We start from the raw sequence: 22,294 nt of genomic DNA, 5'->3' as shown, positions 1-22,294 counted from the left end.
GAATCTTAACAATTGTCATGGTTCCTCTTAAGTCTATCATCACTGCTGAAACAGATGGTTTATCATGGATTGTTCTTTTTGCACATTTGAAGCAAAAATGATGCACGAATATACGGTATATACACAGTGCAAAGTTTTCCAACAGTAAAATTATAAAGACCAAGACAGACATTCAGGCTCCAGAAACTGTGGCTGCCCTTACTGCCCTTACAGCAAAAAATAAATCTGCAATCCAGGGAAAGCCCCTCGAAGAGATTCTATTTGGTGCCAGGGAAAAAATATAGATGCAGTTAAACCATTTTACAAGCCATGCTTTCACTTTGTGGCCAGGTGTGAACACATTTAGGGTTAAACCGCCAATTAGTCCTCTGGATTAATCTCAGCCTGCTCCTCACCTATCGGTGAACTCGAAATTATGAGAGAATCCATATTCTGAGGGACCTCTTGATAACAGCATATTACTTGGCTCAAAATGGGCCATTAGATTGAATATCTGAAAGAAAAAAAAAAGATAAAACAGGGACAGTCGAACTGGCAGACTGTCTGAAGTTCAAGGCGCTCACAGTGGAGATGGAAATGTTGCAATAAGGGCAAGACCATAATCACAAACAACTGAGGCACTGTGGCTAACAAGCTTTGGTCAGGGTGGGTCAAGCGTTTCAGCCAAGCGATTCAGCTATAGTCCCAAAGCAACTGCTTCAGTGCAGATAGGTTTGACTTTTGGAGGTGTAAAGGAGGCCCAGGACAGACAATGTACTCTAGATTCCTGGTCCCCTGTCAGTACGATAATTGCAGATGATGCAGAGGATCTTGGCTTTGGAGTTCAAAAAAACTGAACAATGGCTTTGTTTCAATATATTGTTGTAGTGGAAATTCCTCTAAATGAAAACACACGGACATCATAAGACTTTTACGGCAGGGATTTAAGAGTTTAGTATCTACTTCCAAGCGCTGTAAAACATATCCTCTACAAAAACTCAAAAAAGAAGGGAGATGGCCATGTTCATGTAAGGACAATCTGAACAATCTTCACCTTGACAAAGAGCACCCCAATGGCAGAAATGAATGATTTATTCAGCCTGGTACGTTACCAGAGAACTAAAAGCTCATTTGCAAAGTGGCTTGTAAGGCTTAATACATCTACTCGGTGATAAGAACCATTAGGATCTTTAATGTCCACAGAGAGTTAAGACCTCAGATTTAATGTCACACCATCTATCGTGTAATGGCCCATCACTATTCTGGGGTACTGGACATTACACTTCTTCCAAGAACAGTGCCGCCCTCCTGGCCCACCAACACCAAATCCAGCAGCAAGTCTTTCACAGGCAGTAGTAACGAAACCCACCATAGCATTACAGGATGGTATGGCTGCTGGCAGAATGAACATACTGGCCACAGTGGAGGTAAAGCATTTCACTTTCATCCACAGTGCCCAGGGCCATCCCTCTGCATTGCTGAACCCTCCACTCGTAGCACCACACACAGTCAGTCTGCTCAACATGGCCACCATTGCACATCCATCCAGACCACTCAGAACCTATTTCACCCTTTGAACGAGAGACTCATAAAGAATAAATGAACAAATTAAAATAGGCAGGGCGATTTGTTTTCAATATTGTAAGATAAATATTGACTGTTCACAGATGGGACTACTCCCTGCTGAGATGTCTGCATAAAATAATTGTCGATATAATACTGCAGATCATAACCCCAAACCCCCAGAATCCCTTCTGATTCTCTCAACTCTTGAATGTTTGCGTCTTTGCTATCATAGTTTGGCAAGTAAATTTTCCCCTGATACCAAACTGGTCAAATTGTGTTTTTGAAGGACCATGAGTCAAAGTTAAGGACAAGACACTGTATGAATCCTGGCCTGTATTTTTTTGTTTTTGTTTTGTTTTTTCAAAACCAGGGAAACACTAATGCAGCCATGTACTAGGATATCCATATACACACACAAGTCTATTGTCCACTTTAGCACTCCCACAGAAATACGTTGCTCTGAGATGCTTAGAGAAGACTGACAGTGTTTCTGGCCTCGCTGCATGGCGACACTGCTGGAAAGACAGAACCTGACTGCCAGACCCAGTTTCCCAGACAGCATATAAACACACAGGGGAGTCAAAACACCCTCCCTTCTTATACGTCTTCAAAAAAAAAACAAAACCAAAAAACAAAAAAAAAAAAACAACGAGACGGGATGTAAACGCAAGTGTTTTTGACCACTGCGCCCCCACCTGACCCTCAACAGTGTCTCTTTTGTAGGAATGCAAGGAACGATTTCAAAATATTTACGCCCGGGCACTCATGTTTGTTCCCTCGCGTTTAACAGGATGTGTCAATCACAGGCCAGGGGGCAATGTGGGAGCCATTACTGGCCCTGAGCGTACCACGGGCAGTGAAGACAAACAGGGATGCAGGCGGGGGAGAGGGGGGCGGGGCACCCACAGGTTTGACTGGGTGCAGTTAGTCCCCAGAACCAGGCTCTCTGTCCGGTGTATTTATTTCTAAGGCTGTTTGTTTACAGAAGTAGGTGGCCTCTACTTCCATCTTCTCTTCTCTGTTTAAATACAGAGAAAGAGAGACGGGGGGGGAGCAGCTCTTGTGCCACAGTGCCACACACCCCTCAACTGTTGTACTCAAACTCCTTAATTGTGGTACTACATTCCCCACAACCCCCTATGCTGTATTACCCCAATTGTACATCCTCCTGTACTCTACTCTCCACATAAGAAGCCCTCAATGCCCCTGATCTACAGTCAGTCTTGTCAGCATGGCTGCCTTTGTTGCGAAAAAGTGGATTTAAATAAACCCAAATTTGGTAACACCAACCAAACTTAGTAACATTATTTTAAGGTATACTTATAAACTATAACTGGGCCTTTAATAAATAGTTTGTCTCCCATTAGTAAACTATTAGTAAATAAGTATATATCCTTAATTCATATATTTATTATTGTTTATTGAGTATATATTAATTGATGTTAGTACTTGCAAATATAAGGCCTATTGCTCAAGCCTTATGCGAGTACAGATCCTCATAATAAACTGTTCATAAATATGTTCTGCATCATGAGTTGAAGTTGGATCAAAAGTCTGACAGCATGTTACTAACACTAGTTGCTTCCCTTATTAAATGGCCATTTAAAGTCTTAAATGAATTACATGCAAGCCACCATTAGTTTCTGAAAATAATTATATATAATCAGTTAATGTATTTAACAATATGTTTACAACCAGTTAACATGATTTATATATTAGAGTTCCCATAATGCATCAAAACTGAAAATTTACCAATGTTTACCAACATATTACAGACTGAAGCTTGCCAAAAACACAAATTCCAGATTAGCCTTTTAAATAACACATTTTTAAAATAATTTATTAGCAGTGTCACACCAAGTTTTTCCACTACAAACTCAACGTTGTGCAATATTGTGAAAATCTGCAGTTATTCTTTGTGCCAACAAGATCCCCCATGGCAGAGAAATGGCCCAGAAAATAAACTGAGAGTTGAAATTTCACATGTTGTACTCTTGATTGATAGCCATGAATATTTTACAAAGCACTTGCTAAAAGCCAAAACACAAAAAGCTCTTTAAAAAGCCTAATGCTGCAAATGTCAATCAGAAACTATAGCCGGTATAGTTTAAACCAGATTTTATTATTTTATTATCCCTCATAGCAAGCAGGTGGGGGAAGTGACCCATGTTGGATACTAATGTGCAATGCTACTCATCTCTCTATTCCTCCTAAACACATAATTCTGTGGCAGGCAGTTCCAGCTGGAACAACCTGGGCAAAGATAATAATCATAATAGGTTCCCTCCCGGTATGATTTAGCGAAAAATACTACTACTGGTACTACTACCACTATTACTATTACTAATAATATTATTAAAATAATAATGATGATATATTGGTTTATAAATCATTGATATGTATTGGTTTATATATCATTGAATGTATTTACATAGTATTTTACAATGGAGTTAGCTATAACTCCATTGTAACCAAGATCAGTTTTTCTCTTCTCCCCTCCCTGTGAAAACCACAGGACCCAGCTAATCTGCTAATCCTGGCACCTTTACTGGATTGGTATTAATCACACTGGCATCTTTCAATGTTATTTAATTCAGATCTAATTTGTTTTAGTCCATAACCCAGCGGATACGAGCTAGGAATGACATTGTCTTTGTCCAGATTCAAAAAAGTAGAGTAGAGCAAAGTAGAGGCCTGAGTCTCTCTCTCTTATAGAAAATATTACTTCCTCATTATCAGATATAGAAAAAGTAGGGGAAAAAATCACTGGAGTGGAGTAAAAGGTGAAAATACCTTTCCACTTTTTACACAAAAGAGGGAATCAACCCGACAGCTGTCTGGTAGAATGTTTTATAGCTACCACACTCTCATTCCTGCTTATTTTCACTGGCAAATAGTCTCATAGCCAAAAAGAAAACAAAAAACATGGATTTCTGGTCAGCAAAGTTTTTGTTCACTAATGACCATGGGCTTGCTTCTGCCAACTCTGAACATCAAACAGTTGCATATCAACAAAAAAAAAAGAAAAATATGCTTTTCTGGTCAGCAAAGATTCTGTCCCTTAATCACTGCAAACTAAAGGGGTGGAGGACATAGGCCAGAATTAACGAGGTGCAGACTAGCAGGTTTGAACTAATAATAAGGAAAAAATAATGAAAGTACACACTTGCCTACTCCCTTGTACGCTAATGATTACCCATAATCCCCTTGGCGTGAAGCGCCATGGCAGCATAATGACAAACTCTCCATATCTCCTCTCTGCAGCCAAAGACGGTGCTGGGCTGACAGACTCAGAGTTGCCCCAGAACACCGACCCAGCTGGGATGGATGGCACCTACCTCAATGTGAAGGAGGCCGGGGGGATGAAGAGTCCCCAGGATCAACCGGGCTCCGAGCTGGCCAGCCCCCTGGACAAGGGCGAGGGCGAGAGCAACAAGGGGAAGAAGAGGCGCAACCGCACCACCTTCACCAGCTACCAGCTGGAGGAGCTGGAGAAGGTGTTCCAGAAGACGCACTACCCGGACGTGTACGCCCGCGAGCAGCTAGCCCTGCGCACCGACCTGACCGAGGCCCGCGTGCAGGTAGGCGCTGCCGTCGGCCATTTGGGATGCCGACCATCTTTTTTCATCGCACTGACAGGTTGACATAATGGCTAATGCTTACCATGGTGGGGCCAGCGGTGGGATGCGCTTGGTTAAAAAGCAGGAAAGCGTAGCAGTCACACCCGTCAGGCACGGTGATGTTCCTAGGAAGATCTTTGTTGCAGAATGTGTTTCTGCCACTTTAAAAGACACTAAGCTGATTGGCGTGGTGTTAGCACTGGATGCACCAATGAGATGGTGTGTAGGGAAGGGCAGTGGTGATTAGGCATGTCTGTCAGGGTGATGTCGATTGATATAACTTCGTAGCAGGGATATCTGCCTTGCATCAAACTGAATTTCAACATTTAAAATTTGTACGCACCATTTTCCTTCTTGGAGTGGCCCTGTGTTTAGCTATTTGCGTGTGACACTGCAGTGCGTGAACTCTGTTAGGTAGATGCATTTTTTGAGGTTTCACTGCCTGCTCTGCAAGAGAGACAGATGGAGAGTTGGACATTAACTTCCCACATCTGGGCCTGTGAAAGATTCACAACATGCTAATAGAAATACCTCTGGACCGATGTCATCACCCCGCTGGTGGGGGTGGAGGAGATTTATCTGTGAGCACCGTGTGTGTGTGTGTGTGGGGGGGGGGGGATTGAGCCAGGCCTGGTCCTCACATGTGCGCTGTCGAGAGGAGTACAGTTTCATCAACATAGCACAGAGACAGGCTTTCATCTGGGGCATGCCTGAACCCCTGAACCCCTTAACCCAGTCCACCGACAGACCCTTCCCACCCGCCCCCTGTTCCCATTTGTTCAGGGATTGGCACATTCTTGCACTGATTGACAAATGGGGGGGGGGGGGCTCACGGATTGAGCCCCTCCCTGGGTTGAAGGGCAGGTGGCAGAATTTGCTGCCCTGCCTCTGCTCTTATCCCCCATAATTTGCAGCCATTTGTCCAGTGTGGCAGAGCATCACGTTTCACTGGACATAATTCACCTGTAAGCAGCCTGTGACATCACATGAGCGGTATTTCTCATGCCCGTTTGCCGGCAGCTACTTTGGGGGAACCACCGTATCTTTGAAAAAGCATAAATACCACCAAACTTTTGAAAGATGTAGATACGCATGCTGCGGATTGTTTAGCACTTAAAAACACTTCTGACTTCTATGTAGTTAAATATAAGAATTGTACAGCTCTATTACATTCTTGTCGGTCCTGAGATATGAATTCAATTAAAACATTAAAAATATATAATTGGTGTGTTGTATCACTCCGAGGCAGTACAAAGCTGGACAAATTCTAAAGGTCAAGATGGCTCTAGATTTCTTTTTTTGGTTTGTTACAGTGGCACAGAACACTGTGATGAAACGCAGGAAGCCGATGGCTATAATTCAGTCTGGATTTTTGGAAAGTAGGCCTCCTCCATTCTGGCTCCAGTGTCTGTTTGAAGTTGTTCTTTTACTACCTAAGCACTCCCTGTGGATCTGGTAAAAGATTTAAGACATTTTAGCAGTGATATGAAAAGGGCCTTCCGCTTTACACTTATTTACAGCATTTTGTAGGTTAATGAAAATGATTTTACAGGACAACTTCAATTTGGACCTGAGCAGACAAATTAACTCAATTAGATTCAATCAATGTTTGGCCTTAAATCTGACTTGCAAATAAATACAGTTATTCTTTTTTACTGCAACACATATGTTTTCAATCACTGCAGTTATCACAAAATTTGCTAAACTGTTTGTGAAGAAGAACTTCTGGAATTTCATTGTGGGAGGCAGTTAAAGTTGAGAACATACATTGATGGAGTTGCCTTTTTTTTAACCATTAAATTTATTTTTCTTTCTGATGGGGAGTCCCATGCTACATAAAAACTTTGATAATGCCGCAGCATGTCCACATTAGCCCATTCTGCTCTGGGAAGCAATTTCTGGAATTAATAATCTGACCAATACTGCTCCATCTAAAGAGTCACATGGAGGCATTTTGTTTTTCATTGCATGTGTTCATGTTTGTTAATGTGTTTACTGTTCATGTTTAACATTCCCATAAGTGACAATGAAGAGCATCCATCTCATTGTTCCAGAAGGGTATACAGCAAGATGTTTAGTGCTAGTAGAGCTCAAATAAAGTTTATAATAAAGAGTAAAATATGCACAGTATCTATTTGTTATTCACAAATATTTATTTTTTTGTAGCATTCAGATATTTCAAAGAGAGTACTACAAACCTATCTCTTCCTGTATGGCCGAAATATTTACATTTATATTCCAGCATTATATTATGATATTTAAATAACTTGCAAACTAACACCATTTAATTGTGATTTATCACATTAATTTATGGGTGCACATACACTGCTACTTAAGCTGTTCCTAATTCAGTTTCCGAACAGCAAAGTTTCCATGTTACACACACAGTGGCAAATATCCAGACTACCATTCCTGAGCTGTCTGTCCACCATGGAGGACAGATTCCGAGAAAATTTCAGAGGGAGAGACACTACACTGCCACTGCTGCTTGCACTCCACACACAGTTGAGAGGTCAAAGGTCAAGGGTTTTTCAAAACTTCCTTCTTATGTTCAGATGGCCTTGGAGCACAGCGTTTGGGGGGAAGAAAAAAAACCCCTTATGGAAGAATAATTTGGCTTGGGAATAAAACCACTTTGAGATGCCAGATTCAATTTCTAAGTTTACAGAAAGACATAGACAGGAGACAGGGCAACTGGCTTTCTTTAGGAGCTACAGTAAAATACCTGCATTCATTCTGAGCACAAACAGATCCCTCCAGTCATCCACATGAACTAAATTAAAAGCCAACTCTGACAGGACAACACTGATGCTGTTTTGCAACTGTGGTCCATAGATCCTGCCTACAGCTAAAAGACACAAGGGATCCATAGATCATTGATTTATTTGTTGTCCGTTGGCTTTCAAAGGTTTCCGCCAAGCACATCCTTTGCTTGTGACTAAGGGGGACATCTCATTTACAAGGCTCACAGGCCAAATAATTAACAAATTAAAGTTTATTGCCACAACCTTTGACGTTACTGATGTTTCAAAACAAAAAAGTTTTTTGTTTGACAGAACATTTTTACATCTTTAAATTGAAAGCGTAAAGCTAAAATTACTTAGTTTGTTACTTTTGTTTACTGGACTATAGCCTGGAATTGCACAGGCTTGTTTGTATTACATCACAAAGCATTTGTCAGAAGATGCATCTCTACACCGTTTGGGTAAACATGTGAATAGCTAATGTGATTAACATATTCATTTGGACTATGAGACACATGGCGGAATTAGCCACTTGGCGCAGCAAGGCCAAGTTTGAGTGACAGGGCACGCAGATTATGAACTTTGGAGCCCAGAGGAACGAATCTTTGGTGGCTCAACTTCAAAGTGGCTCTTTCCCTCTGCTCCGTCAGCTTGAGTTTCCCTGCTCCTGCGTTCTCTCTCTCCATGCTGGAACATAAATAAAAGCTCTCTAATAAGCCCGTAAGCTGCTTTAGCTGTCAACATCTTTACCAATTACCGTGTCACTACTGCGCGTGTGGAACACAAAAGATATTTTTCTCTGCTCGCAGCCACCTTCCCTGCAGATGTTTGCCCTGAACGACGCAAACAAACAAAGCTCTTCAGCTGGCAAGTGAACGTTTGTGTGTGTGTGTGTGTGTGCTGTAGAGAACCGCACGGACACAGAGGAAGGAAGAGATGGAGGGATTTTTTAGATAAACGCGTGATACGGCTCTCAAAAGGCCGTATCTCCGGCCAAGCTGTGAGTCTTGAGAGAGGAGAGCAGAAGGAGCCTGTGCACCAGTCTGGTGTCTCCGGGATAGGAGGGGGCAGACTCACAGAGCCAGAGGGCTTAGGCGTCAGGAAATTAAACATGAAATGAAAACAAGCTCTGGTTTGAGCACTTCTCCCCATCTAGCCGTCCAATTTCCCAACTTCCCCTTTCAGGTTTAAAGGGGGGTGGGGGTGGGGGGGGGGGCATTGGTGGGATACACTATACCTTGTGTTTGTCATGCCAATAAAGGCAATTTGAATTTGAATATAAGAAACAGAAGAAGGGAGCAGGGAGTGAAGGGGAGAGGGAGGAAGAATGGGATAAGAAGGGGGTGATTTTTCCTTTAAACCCCCAATTCAATTCTGCTGAGCGTTTCATTGAGCCGTAGAGCCCCAGATGAAGAGTATATGAAACACCATGCAAATTTAAATGGCAATTGAGCTACTTATGCCTCCAGAGTCATGATGCTGCTTCACACTCTCTGAAGTGAACTTCATCCTGTGAGCATCCTTGAAAATCCTACCATTACAGCCCTTATGCGCAAAATGTAGTATAATGAGCTTATTCACCAGGGAAGTGACCTTGCTCCTTAGTAAACACTGGTGGCCTAAGATTTGTCCTCTTTGAAATATACACTTGAATTTAAGGTTAATTAAGTAAATAAGACTGTTATAACTGCAGGTGAGCAAAAAAAAAAAAAGAATATTACCACATTTTCAGCCAATACAAAGGAAGCCAGTATCAGGTTGCATGTGTGGTTAGATGAGCTCTCTGGCATCAGTGAACTATTGGATGCCAGCCTGAACACAATCTGACTTGCCGTCTCTTTTTACATCAGTTTATCACATTTTAAAAATGAAAAGACATGTAATTGACGTCTAAAAACTACTGTTTAAAGCCAATATGGTTCACTGTCCCTGTGTGAAAATGGTTTGATTCCTGTCAGTAGGCAGGGGGGGGGTGTCTTCTTGACACACGGGCAAATGGAGCTCTCACAGTCTGTTAGCGTTTGCTTTCCAGGGCCCTCTTGAACCCACTTCCCGGCACACCAGCCTCCTCTCCCCTCTGATTGCTTTCTCCTTTCATGGAGTCAGATATAACAAGCAGCTTTAGTGTTGCACCCCAATTCCAACTACATGCTGGTTTTTAAAAAATCAGGGAAAAAATACAAAGGGAACTTTAACATCGATGATTAACAAAAAACCGCAAACTGATTGGGCAAACACTCATCTACAGAATCAACTTCTCATTCTGATTCTGTAAGGAAATGAGATTGGAGAATGGGGTGGGAGAGAGGAGAGAGGGACAGGGACAGAGACAGAGAGAGAGAGCGAGTGGGGGAGGGAGAGAAAGTGAGAGAGAATGCCACATCTTTTGATGAGGGCCATTTTCTTCCCAAAATACGAACAAGACAATCAATAAATGCGCAGGACTTAGGAGCGAGACACTATTATATTCCCTTTGATACAGTTAATGAGAATCAGAAGCAGCAGGAAAACTGTGGCTCCAGTGATTTAAGGATTGAATCTCTAGCTTTGAGCCCTGCCTTCCTTATTCTGACCGCAAACCGGGCTGCTGTGTGGAGTGTCTAGATAAAGAAGTTGTTCTCTGGGCAGAGATGTGTGTCCCAGAGACTGGAACTGAATCCTGACCAAGACAATGTTTACTGTTTTGTAGAAAGAACCAGAAGCTGAATGCATATGCAGTTCAGGAGCTTTTGCAATCTGCTTTTCCAAACTGACAGAGGATGATGCAGCAAAGGGACAGGCCTATGAACATGTTTTGCCAAATAAGGAGAGAGAGAGAAACTTAGGGATGGTTATATGCTAAACGGACTCTTAAATTTTGCTGTCTAAATGCAGGAACATGTATACCGTGTTTTCTCTTATGTTATACATACCAAGGGCATTGTGCAATGCAAAGGATAAAATACAGCAATAACACTACAGTCATTTGAAAGCTGACCGAGGCAGTATCATAGTGAGGGCTTAACCCTGTCTGTCACCGATGACCTCACTATTGAGTGGAGGAAGGTTGGCTGGGGGGCAATGAGCTTGCTCTGCAGGTGTTCTCAATTTGAACAGACACACATTAATATAAACATGAGGGATGCGTTCTTTCCCCCCGACACACACCTTTCAAAGGCATTTGAATTAAAGGTTTGTAAAATCTGTACAGCCATTGGTCACAACACATTCCAGTTTGCAGCAGCTAGCAATAGGAATGAACTTCCAGAGTCTGAAATGATCTTTGTTAAGTACCTGCTTTTATGTCTCAGTAGTTAAGTCACTTAACCTCGGGTCCAAGTCCAGTGTTAAGTCACCAGTCTAGTACACAAGGGAGGGGGTCCCTGAATTATAAAAGACTGAAACCCCTGGCGCAGTTAAGTCACTGAATGACAGAAATACGTAGGTCTTATAGGAAAGTCAGAAAACTCAAAGGATTAACTTTTCCCAATGTTTCAGAACCCGATACGTCTAGATATGTCGATGCCGACGGGCTCCTACTGTTATTATTCACAGAATGCGTAATGACTCGTTTTTTTGAGAGTTAACGTAATTTTTTAAATTACAACATTTATTTTCATTTGCGGAAATACATTTTTCGGTCGCATTGCCTACTATAATTGAAATGATGAACTGACTGGTAAAACTTTAGCAACATTAGGAAATTACGTTACATTACAAAAATGAGAAAACCAAGCCAGAGAGAGATAGCAGGTTATGAAGTTGCTACTGCAACGTTAGCTGGCTTGGTTAACTTTAGCCCGGCTAAGTCACTTTAGTTCAATCCAAATTGGCTTACCTCAGGATACATTCAGACAAGGTGAATCTCAGAATTTGGCGTCGTACAAAGTTTCTCCTCAAGAATACGCTTGCGGTACACAGTGCTGACGTTTCGTCTCCATCAAAGGCGTTATAACTTTAAAAACTCAAATTGCTTGACCCCTTGCACAGACATTTTGTTAAAAAAATTCGTGTAGGCCGTGAGAACTGATCAGACGTTTTACGTCAGTAACGTTGATGACGTTGTAGTTTAAAAAGGTTAACCGAAAAAAAAGTTAATCGGGGAAAATAACGTTGAAGATAACAAAAATGATTGATTGCTATGTAATAAATTCGATTTAAACTGTTTTAAATCGCATATTTATATATACAATTAACAATTTTAGATACATTGATAATTAAATTATAATTGATACTGCCAGGTCAAGTCCAAGTAAACAAAGGGTCGAAGTCACCATGAAAAGTTGTCTCGCCTTGCACTGGACTCAAGTACAAGATGGACTACTTACAAGTCTCATCATGTCTTGGCTTTGATTGTGTGCATGTTCTCTGTAATCTATGCAGACTTTAATGTATTTTGGCCTAAATGCTTCAAAAAAACAGGACTTTTGCTCCCTCGCAGAAGTGAAACTGATGAATGAAACGGTTAGGCGACAGATCACTTTTAAGGCATACTGTGCAGGATTATTACCTCAAAAATATTATAAAATAGCCATGCTCAGTCATACTTATGATACACTGGCAATCTCTTTGCGCACGTTTGCCGAATCTGTGCTCTTCAGCCAATATTATTTCTTCTAAGATGTGTTTGGGACATTTAATGATGATGATGATTACATTTATGTATACAGGGAAATCCCACTGAGACCAGGGTCTCTTTCACAAGGGAGTCCTGATTACACCATCGAGCAGATACATACATGGCCTACACTATAAAACAATTCCATAAATACGAAATAAAACAGTTTAACAGAACACAAGTCATTCAAATAAAATGTATACAAGAGAAGGATAAAATGTTTTTGATAAGGGTTCTAAATTACCCCAGAGAAACCAGAGTGGAGAGCTGAATATCATTTTGCTACCTGTTCCATGCACATGCTGCAGAGAAACTAAAAGCTGGAAAGTTTAGAAATAGGACAATAGTTATTAGGTCACTGGTATCACTTTATTTGTGTTGAGGTAGGTCAAAAGCCACTTTCAAAAAACATTTTGAAATGCAATATTGTCTCCAGACTAAGCAATATGCTTTCCTTGGGCAACTAGGTAACTATGGAAATCACACTGCATGTTGTTATTGTAAACATGTAAGTAAACATACAATGTTTCTCCTGTAGCCAAGATAGTGGTGTCTGTGTCAGTTCTCTCCTGTTTGAAGCTGGGGGTGGTAACTGGGACCTGCAGTCCAGTCTAACTGACAAGGCAGAGCATCTAAAGCCGCGTTTCCACCAAAATTACCCGGAACTTTCAGTCCCAGGAACTACTTTACCAGGAACTAAAAGGTTCCTTCAGCCAATGGTTGTCTGCGTTTCCACCGGGGTCTAAAGTACCGCGAAGATTAGGCAAATTAGCCCACTGACGTTGTCGTCGGTCCATCTGTCATATGATTTCTTCTGTAACCCCATAATACCACCGAAGTAGCCTACATTATTTTCTAATAACCGGGACAGCCCGGAGGGGTTTATTCCACTTATATACAACGGGTTACCAACAATGACTATATATGGTTACTTTTGTATTTATTGATTTTCATATATCCTCTCAAACACATTCATTAACAGCAGAAAACATGCACACGTTGTAAACAATTTGCTGTTTTATTACTTCTCTGTCGTCAATTCCATATAGGCTAATCGCAAAATGACAAGAACAGAACGAAAACTCGGACTTGCGTGAAAATGTAAATTAGTAGTGGTACAGCCACCGTTTGCTTTCCTTCGAAGTTACTGCTAGCCGAGCAGCGAAGTGTGCCCTCCAGATGCGAACCATGCACCATAAATGAGTCCATAGTCTTCCTGGTCTTTTCGTGGAATTGAAAAATGGCAGTAAAATTGAGTAAAATTACGGCAGTCTGAAAAAGCTAAAGGGAAGATTACTAGAATTAACCTGTTATTTTACCCGGATAAAAGTGCGGAAGGTGATTTCCAGTTTGCTTGTACTGTATCACCAATGTTAATTATGCAGAACTACCGCATACCTCACATAACTGTATCAAACGTTTTGAGTCAATTACAACGGGCTAACAAAGAAAATCCGGAAGAAAATATTCAGCAACCGAATTAATCCGTTTGAATGTTTTGGTAGCCTACGTAATATGCTGTCCCAGCACGAATGCTTAGCATTTTATAAAACGAATACTAAAGCAAGAAAAGAACAGAAGAGCACACGTTATAATTCCAAGACGTTGACAGGCTATAACCAAAAGTAGGCTACTGCGCCGCATAACATACAAGTTTGATTTGTTATTATGAAAATAAATTGGTTTGCCGCTGCATATTTTCAAACATGGCGGGTAATGGCGGAAAATAAATACAACACAAATGCTACGAGTACTCGACCAATCAGAAATGGTCAGCGCTGCAAGCTCCACCCAAAAGGTTCCTGTACTTTCGGAAAGTACTACCCCCCGAGCAGGAACGTTTTGGGGGGTAAAACACAGCCCCCAGAACTAAATTTAGACCCTAGTTCCTGCGGTGGAAACGCACTGAGTTCCTCAAAAGGTTCCTAGTTCCGGGGTATAGTTCCTGCGGTGGAAACGCGGCTTAACTGAGTTGGGTCTGGTCACCAGGAGTCTAAGTACAGCTTGCATGCCAGAGAGGAGAGTGGGAGTGAGGCACATGTGGACCTGTGCAGAATTTCCTGCACACCTCATGCTCCCCACCTAGTACTGCTGATGGTTTGGATATGAAAGCCTGTCTGCTCCCCACACATCAAACAGAGCCAGGTTTCACTCTTTCTTTCTTTTTTGCCATACACACACACACACACACACACACACACACACACACACACACACACGTGTGCACACATGCATGCACACACGCACGCACACACAAAGAAACAACATACAAGCACGGCTAAGTACAAATAATGACTTATTTTAGGTGGGTTGTGTTAGTCCAGAGGCAATGTAGGTCAGTGTGGAATCTGTATTGAGTGAGTAACCTGCTCCAGTGGTCAGAGATTCCCTATCTATGTTCTCTGGCACAGCAATCATGGTTTTGATAGTGACTGTGACAAACCTTTGTGAGTACCTTTTTTACAAGGCTAAAGTAAATGGAGGGGGCAAGGATATTTGTGAAAAGTGGACTTTATTTCAGAGATCTCTCTGCTCTCTGCATGTGCTTGATGTGCTCTGTGTGGACAGCACATTAAACTCATGACAACCAAAACCTACAGCAGGGCTTTCATGTACCTTATAATTTATAGATCTCACTGCATAATCCCTCTCTCCTGCCCTCTCCTGTTCTTTTTGTCTGCCCGCTGTGCTGTGATTCAGTTCTGTTTCAGATTTAAACAGAGATCTATCTGAATTAATTTACTGTCAAGGTAGGGCATTACCAAAGTTCAGCAGCTGCGTCGGTCACATTAATAAAAGGGCAGCATCCTTTCTGAATAACACAATACAAGGTTAAAATGTTTCCCACTATCTGGATATCCATTGACTCTCAATTGATGCTTGTGTTGTCTACTTGTTATTGCTCGTTCTTAATATTTTTAATATTCTTGTGTCTAATATTTTAATATCATACTGTGGTCAACAATGGTGCCTTATGGTCCTTCCTGACTGTTATGGCTGTAATGTAATTATAATTGTACTTACTATTTGTAATAACAGCAACGGCTCAGTAATAAAAATGATAATAATGGATTTGCTGTGGTTTGGTCTTGACCACTTTGTTTCCCCCAAAAGGTGTGGTTCCAGAACCGACGGGCCAAGTGGAGGAAGAGGGAGCGGTTTGGTCAGATGCAGCAGGTCCGCACGCACTTCTCTACAGCCTACGAGCTTCCTCTCCTTACCCGCGCTGAGAACTATGCACAGGTACTCTGAGGATAGGTCAAGGATCAGGGGTTATGGAACACTGGGGTCATGGGGGCAGGGTCTGGGGGGAAGAGGAAATTACAGATTATCTCTGTAGTATAAATCAGATCCTGCATACCTTTTCATGATTTTCATGCTAAGAACATGGCTGCACATCTGCTTAAACAGAAAACAGACACTTTAAAAAATTGAATGCAATCCATGGTTCCCATTCCTGGTCTTGGTGTTCAGTTGTCCAGCTCCTTTTGCAAATCAGGGGAACTTTAATCGCCACGACAAGAACTAAGTTACTTCTCGATACAAGTGACTTTTTTTGTTTGATGCTAGGAGTTTAATGTGATTTGTGAAGACGGAAGATGCCGACGTAATGGTACTGACAGTGGCCCTGATGGGGCCTAGAAGTATGAATCTGGGTGGTAGGGTTAGGGGTTTGAGGTGATATGCAGCCCTGATTGGAGGACTTGGGTGGAGAAGGGAGGCTTTTCTTTCTCATTGGCAGATGTCTTTCCCTCTCTTACTCTACTCCTTTGTCACTCCACTCCTGGCTCTGCTATTGGCAGTGCGGGGGTGCAGGGGTGCAGGGTGCCCAGAGAGAGCAGTCAGGGCAGGGCTGAGAGCAGGAGTAGCCACGCTCGCTCAGAGGGCTGGAGGTCCCCCGATTTATTATTAATCTGCTAGGAGGTCAGAGGTCATGGGGCCACAGCTGTGGAATGTGGCACATCTGGGGCACCTCCCTGAGTAGACTTTCATCTTGCTGCACAGCCCTCCCTAAGTCCCTCCCCTCCCACAGACACACACCTTCCAGACACATCCCTCCCACAGGCGAGACCCGCCTCCTCCACACGTACGCCCGTCCAACACTATCAAGCACCCCAAGTAGTTCCCCACACCCCACCCATCTAAACCAATCAATACTACCCTCAACCCTCACCAAACTCCAATCATTACCTTTCTTCAAAATTTAAAAACTATCCTTCTCCTCTGATCAACGCTGCGCCAGTCTGCAGGCTTCTCCCTGATTCTCATTGCTTTGACACTCAATCCAATCACCCCTGGAGTCAGGGAACTGGTAGTTTGGGACACAACTCACATGCCGTTCTTCTTTTTGAGGTCAGTTTCAAAAGCCAGCTTGTTGTTGCAAATATCAGAGTTTATGAATGACTTCACCCCACAGTAAAAGATGACCTCAGAGCGGCTCTGTCTCATATGCGAAACAGAAGACTGCATCTGCCAGGAATCGAAAAAATCTGGAACTTTCTCACAGTGAATTCTGTTTGTACAACATTACACCCAAGCACCAAAAATCATTTAAATTTAAAAGCCCAAATTTATGATTTTGGACTATTGTGCATGGTGCAGGGCTGTGAAAACTCAAAAGTGCTTCAGTCAAATGCCTTTGTCACCATGAATGCTGTCCCTAATAATTACTTTGCCCCTTGGTCAGGGGTTTGTGAGGGGTCTAAACTCACCATGCCCCTTCCTGCTCTGCTGTGTTCCAGATCCAGAGTCCTTCTTGGATAGGGGGCAGCAGCGCTGCATCTCCCGTGCCAGGCTGCGTGATGCCATGCGACACCGTCACCCCCTGTATGACCCCCCACCCGCACGCCGGCGGGGTGTCCGACTTCCTGGGCGTACAGAGTCCCGGGGGCCACATGGGACAGACGCACATGGGTGGCCTGTTCGGCAGTCCGGGGATGGGCGGCGGCATCAACGGCTACGACCTCAACATGGACCCCGACCGCAAGTCGTCCAGCATCGCTGCGCTTCGCATGAAGGCCAAGGAGCACAGCGCCGCCATCTCCTGGGCAACATGATCCCCTGTACGGCCTGCAGGGGGCCCCCTCACCACCACGCACACCAACACCTTGAGAAGAATGACAAATGAGTTTAAAACCCCAGTGCCCACCCACAGCGAGAAGAAAAGTGCATCACATACATATATGACAGCAATGACAAGTTGAAGAGAACCGACACGGAGAAAGAAAGAATGATGGACACATCTCGAGCGACTTGAAAATCTTATACAGCGAATCTGTGCCACAGGCTTACTGAAATGCCCCCCAACCTCCTCTTGTCCTACGAGGGATCAGGGAGGGTGGAGCCACAAAGGGTGCCAGTAGCTGATTGCACGCGCCATCTAAAAGCAACAGCCAATCAAACTGTTTGGCCAGGCTGGCACAAAAGAGGAATGCACCCATCTGGAATGTTTGCAGCATTCTGCGTGCGACAGTTTTTCTGGTTGTTTCCCATTTACAAAGTAAAATGAAGACAATTAAAAATATTTACATTTCAGAAGAGATCAAAATCAGGTTTTCAGCACTTGGACTGAAAGCTCCAGGTTAGCTAACAAGGTGGATGGACGGCAACATTGCAGCTCTGTTCCAGAGATCTATTTTCACTATCTGTTTTACTGTATTTATATTATTAACATTCATTTTTTCATTAATTGCTCCACTTTAGTTCGATTGGAAATACATATTCAAAATCACGCCACCCTACCCTCCATCCCTATTACTGAGACTGAGTGACCCTGACCCCAGTCTAACACGGACTGTGAGTCAGCATCCCTCCCACATCATACTGATAATCACTACAAAACATCATGTCTCGGTATCCTGCCTGGGCAAAGCCAGGCTGAGGTTTTATTCATCTCTCTCCCGCATCTCCCGAGCAGGAGAATTAATTAGTCAAGGGCACAGGGACACCCGAAGGCCAGCAGCAGCATGCTGTTCCGCAAATTCAAGGAAAGAAAAAAGAATTTATAAAATGAAGGTCAACAACCCCACATGCCACTATTTGCTTTGTTCTCTCATTAAATATTTCTACCTTTAGAGGTATGTAGATTCAGTGCGGTATTGGAGGTTTTAGCATATTTTAAGGCTCACCACCCCCCAGGGGGAACTGGCATGTTGTTTTGCATGTCGGAGTGGCACTGTGGGCCTGCTGGTTTTGGTGGTGAAAAAAAGTGCAGATAATGCAGAAAAGTGCATTATTTGGGGGTATAGTTTGGCAGGATAGGGCGGGGGGTTGGGGGGGCGGGTGGGTGGAGTGAACTGGCAGCAATTTAAAGTTGACATGCCATTTGCTCCTAGTCCAGTTGCACAGGTAATGTCTCTGTGGGACCCTAGCGCGTTGGATTTTGGGAGACAGGAGGGGGCCCCAGGCTCTCAGATTACAGAAGAAATGCATTGCCCACTCTTGAGAAGCCCGAACAGCGATGACACACAACAGCAGCCCTGAACGCTGTCCCAGCAACCCACCATAGATGCCTGCAGCACCACATACATGCCCAGCTAAGTTTTACACACTGCCTGTCAATGAATCGGCATCAGCCAAGCCACAATGCAGCATGGATTATATTAACTACGGTTGTCAGTGTAATAAGATTAAACATTCATATATTTACATGATTCACATTGACAACCTTGGTCAACGTTTTACAAATCTTCAGTGACTGGCACAGGAGAAGCTGCAATACAGTGTGGATTACAAAGCATTTGGCTATGGTTGTCAATACAAATCATTTCCTTTTCATTTTAACCGCTCTCTGGTACCCCAGTTGAGCTGTTCAGGCCCTTCACTACATGTGGACACTTCACAGTCTTCCCAAAACATGCGCAGCCAAAAACCCAACCCCAACCGCATCCGGCTGGGACACATTTCTGCACGCTGACTTACTCGGCTATGCAGACAAGGTGCAACTAAGAGGGGGTAGTCATCTCTCCCTAATTTGAGGTGGCGTTCTCTCCACCCGGTGCGGGGGGGGGCAATCATGGAGCACTTACTTATCTTCTCAAAGGGTCACTCTGAACCTGAATCCAAATGGGGCCCTCAGTTTCATGCAAATAATGCAGCTGTCCACTGAAACCAAGCTGAAGAGGAAGGGAGAAGAGGTCACGGATCAGGGCAGGGAAATCTGCTCCTGGATCGCTGCTGTGTGAAGGGAGCATTTCCTAAACCTCGGGGGACGGGGAAGGAAGTGGGGTTTCTCAAACACAGACTCATGAGACACCTGAGCAGTTCTCCAGCCTGCTGCATACCTGATCCTTCAGCATCTCCAGAGCTTCTCAGACTGATCCCAGATCAGCTCTGCTACCAGGTGTCCAGCCTGCGGGCTGGATTTTCGTCCTCAATTCATTAATTTTTCTGGCACTGACCGCTACGGCGCCAATTCAAGACAAATGCACTGCGTGCCAGACTCAGGATGCTGTTCCCCCCCACCACTGCACCAACGCCTACGTGCTCTAGATCCATTCTTTATTTCTGGCTCTTCCCCACAGCGATGTTGGGCTGGGATAGAGAGCTGCCAGAGGCAAAGCGTGCCATGACCTTTGCCTTGACTCACTGCTTTATGGCTGAAGGTGACAGAGTCTTTGCGAGTGGTTTTCATTGTGATTTGTGCTTTGGGCCTTTTCATGGGGTGAGCTGTTCTTCCGGAGTCAGATTTTGATAAAGCCCAAACAAAGCTGTTTTAAATTTGGAGCAGGATCGGATACCCCTACCCCTTTTGGAAAAGCCATTTCCAAACTCCCAAATAAAAAACATGTTCGTTCCAGTGTGCTGGAAATACCCTTCGAATCCCAGGTCTCAGGATGTGAGGTAAACAGCAGAGAGAATCTGTAATTCAATCAAACATTTCAAATCGATTGTCATGGGAAGCGCTTTGCTTCCTCCTTTCATCCTACAGAGAATGGACACAGTTTGACTTTTCCAGTTTTGACGACCCATTTGCCCATAATTTGAACCTAAAAAATCCCTCTGCACTTAATGAACAAAGTAGAGGAAGTTGTTGAAGGTATAGTGCTTCACATACACCACATGGTGAAAAGAAAACATGCCAGGGTGCTTCAGGTCTAGAAAGACAGTCAAATAGTAAAAATAAAAAAAAAACCCAATCTGGTGAAATTGCAGGGCTTCTGGATATGCTGACCTTTTGTCACATAAACCAACAGAACTTTTCCTGTTTCACTTAAAGTAATTCATGCAATCGCTGCAATTCCCAGCAGACCAGAAATTGCTTCCGCTTTCCGTATTAATAATAACATACGATCATTCTTTCCTGTGTAGTATGCCCTGTTCCACACAGCTCTGCGGAACATCAAAGTATGCCTCTAATACCAATACTCATTCAAATTGAGTTTGCCTCATTAAAACCTGCATCACTGGTATTCGTATTTATTCTGACACTGAATATAAAAACTCAATGGAATATCAATGCAGACCGTAATTCTCAAATGGCAAGCGTTTCAAGGGAGGCCTTGGTATACGGATAGGTGCCTATTCCACGTCCTCCAGGAAAAGAGTAATTTCGGACTCGGTTTGGAACTTGAGTAACCATCTCCAAAACTACAAGCTTTGTGCAGGTCTACATTATTGCACTCACATATCGCCGTCTTATCTCTTCCCGATGCACGTTTATTGAAGCTTGTAAATGACGTCTCTTTTACTGAAAAAGCGCGAGGCTGTCATCGTAACGCAGCTGTGCTCACCGCTAGCGCAAAACAAACAAAGCTCGCGCATGCTTATTCTCAGCTGTCAGGGCTCCTCTTACAAAGCCCCGTGCTGCGCGCCGTCGCTGGCCCAATGCCGGCCGCTCTCGCTTGCCCTGCATACAGGGCTTCCGATTGAAAAGACAACACCGGTGCTTGAACGGAATCTTTTTAGCTTTGTTTGACATTTTGGTTGTATGTATACACTCATGTATACTGTTAGTGTACTTTGGACTTTGGAGACTTGCCTTTTTACTTTTTTCTTCAAGTTGGCATTCAGAGCAGAACCCGAAGCAGCCCTGGTTATGTATAATTTATATATTGAATGAACACACAGAGTGAACGTGCAGTTCACACTGCAACAGTCAAACATCACTTTTTTAAAAAACATGGATGAAGACAGACCTGGCACGATAGGCAACCAGAGTTAATATTGAATATGCTAAAAATGTGGGTAATTGAAATAGGACAGTCAAAAAAACTTCACTTACAATGGTCTCCAGGGTTTGTGTGTCTCGAGCTTCAGTGATAACAACCCGCATGTAGGGGTTGTTCCTATAATGCCCCCCGACCCCAATCCCCCAATTTGCTCCCCCTCTGCTGCCCCTTATAATTTCTTATACTACTGAAGCAGGGCAACAGAAGTTCAAAATTAATAATATAATACTTGTGTTTTTATTTGTTTGCCAGTGTGATTTCTTCTTTTGGTGTAAATGCATTGATTCCCAGTGTTAAACAAAGACCCTTGAAAATATAACTAATTTGTTGTAAAGTATTATTATGTCCTTGTAAGAATTTGTAAGGATGTTGTGTGTTAGTGTTGTTTGTTTGAATTTTACCACGGCTTAAATAGCTTTAAATTTTGGTTTTAAAATGTGTACATTAAAAAAAAAAATATTTCATGGCTTTAAGCTACATTGTACTGCTTTAAAATGTTATGCTGTTAATATGGTTAATCTTGTTCATATTCTTATATATGTCTCATGAGTTATTGCAATAAGTTATTGCACTTACAAAATGTTTTTAAAAAATTACATTTTATTTGCATTGTGGCCC

At 43.0% G+C, this 22,294-nt stretch overlaps 1 protein-coding gene and 2 long non-coding RNA genes across 6 annotated transcripts in view; 1 reads left to right on the top strand and 2 right to left on the bottom strand.

The window, feature by feature from the left end:
• Positions 1–11,948, bottom strand: part of LOC135255588 (uncharacterized) — a 63,968-nt gene extending 52,020 nt beyond the window's left edge. For 2 of the 4 annotated variants that reach the window (XR_010330199.1, XR_010330202.1), the window contains exon 1: positions 11,727–11,948. This is a non-coding gene — a long non-coding RNA (uncharacterized LOC135255588). The remainder of the gene's footprint in view (positions 1–11,726) is intronic. The other 2 variants (XR_010330200.1, XR_010330201.1) reach the window with 1 other exon arrangement.
• The window catches only part of LOC135255587 (homeobox protein aristaless-like 4), a 33,722-nt gene extending 16,159 nt beyond the window's left edge, over positions 1–17,563 (top strand). The window contains exons 2-4 of the mRNA XM_064336947.1: positions 4,810–5,126; positions 15,621–15,749; positions 17,249–17,563. Of these exons, the coding sequence (XP_064193017.1) occupies positions 4,810–5,126; positions 15,621–15,749; positions 17,249–17,563 (761 nt within the window). The remainder of the gene's footprint in view (positions 1–4,809; positions 5,127–15,620; positions 15,750–17,248) is intronic.
• On the bottom strand, positions 15,689–21,253 carry LOC135255589 (uncharacterized). Its single transcript, XR_010330203.1, has 3 exons — positions 21,133–21,253; positions 17,219–17,613; positions 15,689–15,810 (listed from the first exon to the last, which is right to left on the bottom strand). It is a non-coding gene; the product is annotated as an uncharacterized LOC135255589 (long non-coding RNA).
• Positions 21,254–22,294: the final 1,041 nt, after the last annotated feature.

The sequence above is a fragment of the Anguilla rostrata genome, chromosome 5, assembly GCF_018555375.3.
Source record: "Anguilla rostrata isolate EN2019 chromosome 5, ASM1855537v3, whole genome shotgun sequence".
NCBI lineage: Eukaryota > Metazoa > Chordata > Actinopteri > Anguilliformes > Anguillidae > Anguilla > Anguilla rostrata.
The sequence above is the reverse complement of the archived record's forward strand: the minus strand, read 5'-3'. Positions and strand labels throughout refer to the sequence as shown.